This window comes from Rhincodon typus, unplaced genomic scaffold (assembly GCF_021869965.1).
Source record: "Rhincodon typus isolate 14 unplaced genomic scaffold, sRhiTyp1.1 hic_rhity00000115, whole genome shotgun sequence".
Taxonomy (NCBI): Eukaryota; Metazoa; Chordata; class Chondrichthyes; order Orectolobiformes; family Rhincodontidae; genus Rhincodon; species Rhincodon typus.
In genome coordinates, this window is record NW_025965753.1 from 1 (window position 1) to 5,328 (window position 5,328).

A 5,328-nucleotide genomic window follows, 5' to 3' on the forward strand; every position below is an offset into this window, starting at 1 on the left:
GAATTTAGACACCAATTCCCATCTTACAGCAGCTCCCAAACAAACCAAGTTCCACAGCCACAGTCTTCTCCAAAACAATGGACTGCTGTGGAAGCCCCTCAGCACCGTTCAAGAGAATATTAATAGTGTGGCTCTACCAGAGTTACCTTTATCTTACCTTTCAGTAACATAACAATACACTGTAGACCGGTAATTATGATACAATTCCTGTAAAATATATGAATCTTTCACAGTAACCTTATTTCTCCTTATGTGCTCTTACTCCCCTTCTTCCCTGCATCCTCAAGGTCACTCCACTCGAGGTTATGGGATCACTGCTGGCCTGTGCCATCAAACATCTGATGCTTTTCTGTCATTTCAGGTGCTCTTGATTTGGGGAATAAAGAAAATCCACTCCTTTTGAAGTAAAGATGCAAACCTTCATTCTTCTGACCAATTTTATCAATAATTGAGGAAGAATAGTGTACATATAATATCACTACTGTCAGTGTATACCATAGAAATCAAGTTTAAAAGATCTTTCTGATAGAAAATGAAAATGTCTCTGAAGAATGATTTTTAATTTTTTCACTGGATGCAGTAACTAAAAAGGAAGAAGAGAAGAGTTCGTGTAGCACAGTTGTGGGATCAATTTTTCTGGGCTAGAGGGCCTAAGTTCAAGCCCCACTTGCTTCAGAGCCATGATGGCGCAGAGGTTGCTTTACAAGTGTGAAACTTCATGTTTTGTATCTACCTCATGGACTAACCTACTCTCCATGCCTGGTTAAAAGTTGAGCTGAGGCAATCAGGTCTCATGTGGCCATCTTGGAAGTCAGAGCTGTGGAGCCTGTGATGTTAACTCGTTTGGTACAAATGGTGTGTTTAATGAGATCTGTTCGTTCTCTCACTGGAGGATTGGCTTGTGTATAAATTGAATGTGTTTAAAAACATTGCCTCATTTTGACTGTTTCTGCTTTCAGCTGAAAATGGGACCAGAGACTCTTCTAATAGAAATTCTTTTTCCCATTCTTGCAATCTTTGGTATTCCTGGTAAGTGATTAGAAGCCGCTGTGACATTTTTCTTACCTATTTTGTTTTGAATTGAATCTCTGCAATTTGAACCTATATCCCCGAATTGATCTCCTGATTTCTGCAGAGGTTTCCTTTCTGTTAATTACCATTGATTTCAGTTTGAGCACAAATAGTCCTGTCGCAGCTGGCTGGGTTGGAAACAATTGTGTTTGACGTAAATAAAGAAAACAAGAAAATAACAGAGGAGTTAAACAGATATTTTGGATCAGTCTTGACGGTGGAGGATACTTTGAACATCCCATTAATACTAAAGAATATGATGGAGGAATTAAGTCTGAACACCATCAGTAAAGAAGAATTAGACAAGCTGATGAGATTAAAGGCAAATAACGTCCCTGGCTCTGATGACTTGCATCCTAGAATCCTAAAAGAGGTAAGTACAGAGATAATATATGCATTGGCTGTAATTTACTAAATTGCTTAGATTGTGGAGAAATTCCATAGATTTGGAAAACTGCCAATGTGGCACTGTTATTTAACAAGGGAAGGAGACGAAAAGTGGATAACCCTATCTATAGTTGAAAAAGTGTTGAAGTCAATTAATAATGGTAAGATAGCAGAACATTTGGAAAATCCTAATTTCATCAAGCAGAAGTTTGCAGATGACACCAAACATTGTTGGAAATGCAGATTGTGAGAGAGATACAGTTTACCGAGAGATATTGTTAGATTAATTAATAGGCAAAACATTGGCAAATTAGGTAAAATGTGGGGAAATGTCAAGTTGTTCATTTTAGAAAGTAGAACAAAAGAAGAGAGTTGTATTTAAATGGAAGAAAACTGCAGAAAGCTGGAATACAAAGAAACTTTGGGTCTTGTAGGCGAAACTCGGAAGGGTAGGACACTGTTACAGCCAATAATTAGGAAGGCTTATGTAATGCTGGCCCCTTATTTCAAGGTGGGGGGTGGGGGGTGGCGAGTGGAATATAGGACTAGGGAAGTGTTACTGCAAATGTACAGGTGCTGGTGAGACCAGGTATAGAGTAATGTGAGCAGCTTTGGCCAAGTTATAGAAGGAAAGAAAAATGTCATAGGACGCAATTCAGAAAAAGATCATTAGAATGATCACAAGCAGGGAGAGACTGTCTTATGAACAAAAAGAAAACAGGTTGATCTCTACTCCCTGGAGCGTAGAAGAATGAGAGATGATCTCATTGAGAGCTGTGTATTCTTAAAGAGATTAAGGAGCTTAAGTGGTGAGAGGATATTTCCTGTAAGGGGAGTGTGCTTTGGCTGTTGCTGCTTTCATCTGAAATTGGGACCACAATACTTCTAATAACAATTCTCCTTCCCATAGTTGTAATCCTTGAAATTCCTGGTAAGTTGTTGAAAGCTGTTGTGACATATTTCTTTCCTGTTCTGTTTTGTAATATCCCAGGCAGCAAAGTCTCAGAATAAAGGTGTGCCAATTCAGTTTTGAGATGAATCATTCACCACCCTTTTATCAGAGGGCGGTGAATGATTGGAACAGAGTCCTCAAGTTTATTCAAGGCTGAGATAGATTCGTGATGGTGGTGACAGACATTTAAGACAACTCAAAAAGGCAAGTTTCCTTTTTGACTGAAGTTAGCCACAGAAGACGAATGTAGGAACATATGAATTAAGAGCAGGAATGGGCCTTTTTGGAGCTTTGATCCCCTTCCTCCTTTCAGTAGGATCATAGCTGATCTGAATGTGATCCAGTCTCCTGCCTTCTTTACATAGCCATCAATTCTCCTGTGTATCCGATATCTAATTCAGTATTATAGACTCAGACCCCACAACCTTCAGGGGAAGAGGATTCCACATACTAACCACTGTCTGAGAGAACAGAGATCTTCTTATCTATGTTTGAAAAGGGAAACTGCTTATTCCTAAACTGTGTTCTCTTGTTTTCATCTCTCTCATCAAGAAAAAAAAACTACCTCCTGGTGTTCTCCCTTATTTAGTCCCCACAAGATCTGAAATGTTTCATAGAGATCACCTGACATTGTTCTGGGCTCGAACGGGCACAACCTTTCTTCACCAAATAAGGCCTTAATCCCAGGAATGAGGCATGTGATTTTTCTCTGAGCTGCTTCCAAAACAATAATATTTGTTTTCTCAAAATTGGGAAACCAATTCGTACAATGTGAAAATCAATTGTATGTACGACTCCTAAAATCCCCTTCCAATTGCTTCCATGACAGAGAAAATGTGCTGCCAATTGATTGATGTAGAAGTCTAGAATTATCAGCAGCACTCCATAGTATTATGACTCACATCTTCTGAAATCCAAGACCTCATCTGGAGGCAACTCTGTTGGGCGTTTTGATACATCTCACGATCTGAATTTTCTTTTCAGCGAACCTGATGACAGTGTTGGTTCTTTCTCAAGGGAAGTGCAGCCTTTCCAAAGGAATCACTTGCTACATGACAGCCATGGTGACAGGAGATCTGATGGTCCTTGTCTTCAATGTCATTGTGAGCCAGATCATCAGGTATTATTTCCCCGGCTCGCTGCTGAGATACACACATGCCTGCCGACTCAATGCCTTCCTGCAAGGGCTGAGCCTGCAACTCTCCATCTGGTTTACCATAGCCTTCACCTTTGACCGCTTTGTAGCAATTTGCTGCCACAGATTGAAAGCAAGGTATTGCACTGAAAGAATGGCTCACGTGGTCATATCCACCTTGTGTGCACTTAACATTTTGGCCAACATTCCCCTGTCTATCCGGTACGTGCCCATTTACGTTCTGAACAATGTCCAGTGGGGCTGCCGCACCGTCAGTGGTTATCAAACTTCACCGGTCTGGGCAGCTCACCGGTGGCTCACCAACATCTCAAACACATTTCTTCCTACTCCCCTGCTGCTGTTATTGAATTCTCTCACTGCCCAGCACATTCTAGTGGCCAGCAGAGCTCGCCAGGCCTTGAAGAGCAAAACTGGTGGTGTTAGAGAGATGGGGAGAGATCCCGAGCTGAAAAGCAGGAAGACCTCTATCGTTCTGCTCTTTACCATCTCCAGCTGCTTCATGGTGCTGTCGGCGCCCATCACTGTGATCCACATCTTTATTGGCTTCACGCAGGTTGTGTTTTTCCAAGGTTCAAGCTCGCTATATTTGGCTATCAGAGCGACGTTACTGCTATTGTGCACCAGCTCCTGCACAAACACTTGTATTTACGCACTGACCCAGAGGAGATTCAGAGAGGAGATGAAGAATATAGTGAGATCTCCTTATTCCCTTCTCTGTAAGCTACGGAAATAATTTACGTTTAAAGGGGAGCTGATGGTGTAATGATAACCTCATCTGGCCGGTAATCCAGAACCCAAAGATAATATCCTGGGGGTACAGGTCCATTTTACGTTAAGGCAAATGGTGAAATTTACATTCAATAAAAACCTCACCTAATGGTGACATTGTACCCAACAGTAATTTCCAAGACAGAAATTTAATTGCCATCTAGGAACGAATGTCTTTTAGGGAAGGAATTCTGCCATCTTCACCTGGTTTGTCCTACATGTGACATCAAATCCACAGCCATGTCATTGACTCTTACCTGCCCTCTAGGAATAATTGCCAACCTAGGCAGTGACGCCCGCATCCCTGAATGAATAAAATTAAACAAAAATGTAATTTTAAATAAAGCAACTGACATTTTACAGTGTCTTTTCTTCCCAAAATTCTCGATGCAACACGTCTTAACAGTTTGGAAGTGTCCACTGGGTTGCTGAATTCCTCAAAATGATTTGAACAAGTGGGGAGGCGGAGAGGGACAGGATGTACATGCAGATATATTTCCAAATCAGGATAGTGTGCGATGTGAATGGAAAATTGCAGTATTGTTGTTCACTTGTATCCCTTATAACCCTTGTCCTCTTAAATGGTAGAGGTTGCAGGCTCGGAAGACGCTGTCCCAAGAACCTTGGTAAGTTGTTGTAGTGCATCTCATAGGTTGTACACATTGCTGCAAATAAAGGGAGTGAATTTTGAAGGTTTAAATGGACTGTCAATACATGCTGCTTTATCAGCCCGAACATGAATGTGATCCAGGTCTTGTTACAGATGAACATGAGGAGGCAGATAGAGTTTAATCTGGATAGATGCAAGGTATTGTAGTTTTGCTGACTCCCGGGCAAGAAGTAAACATTTAATGGTAGGTTTCCAAGGAGTATTTTTGAACATTGAGACTGAGGGATGCAGTCACATAATTTCTTGCAACTGGCCTCACAGGTAAACAAGATGGTGAAGAAAGCATTTGGCACGCTTGCCTTCATTGGTCAGAACAAGGAGTAC

General features: G+C 41.2%; 1 protein-coding gene across 1 annotated transcript; it reads left to right on the forward strand.

Annotated features, from left to right (window-relative positions):
- Nucleotides 1-959: 959 nt before the first annotated feature.
- LOC125488276 (probable G-protein coupled receptor 139) lies at nucleotides 960-4,299 on the forward strand (the record flags this gene model as incomplete). The annotated part of the gene is made up of 2 exons (XM_048621207.1): nucleotides 960-1,029; nucleotides 3,395-4,299. Coding segments are annotated over 2 exons (975 nt in total), but the record flags the coding sequence as incomplete, so codon positions are not given.
- Between the last annotated feature and the right edge of the window lie 1,029 nt (nucleotides 4,300-5,328).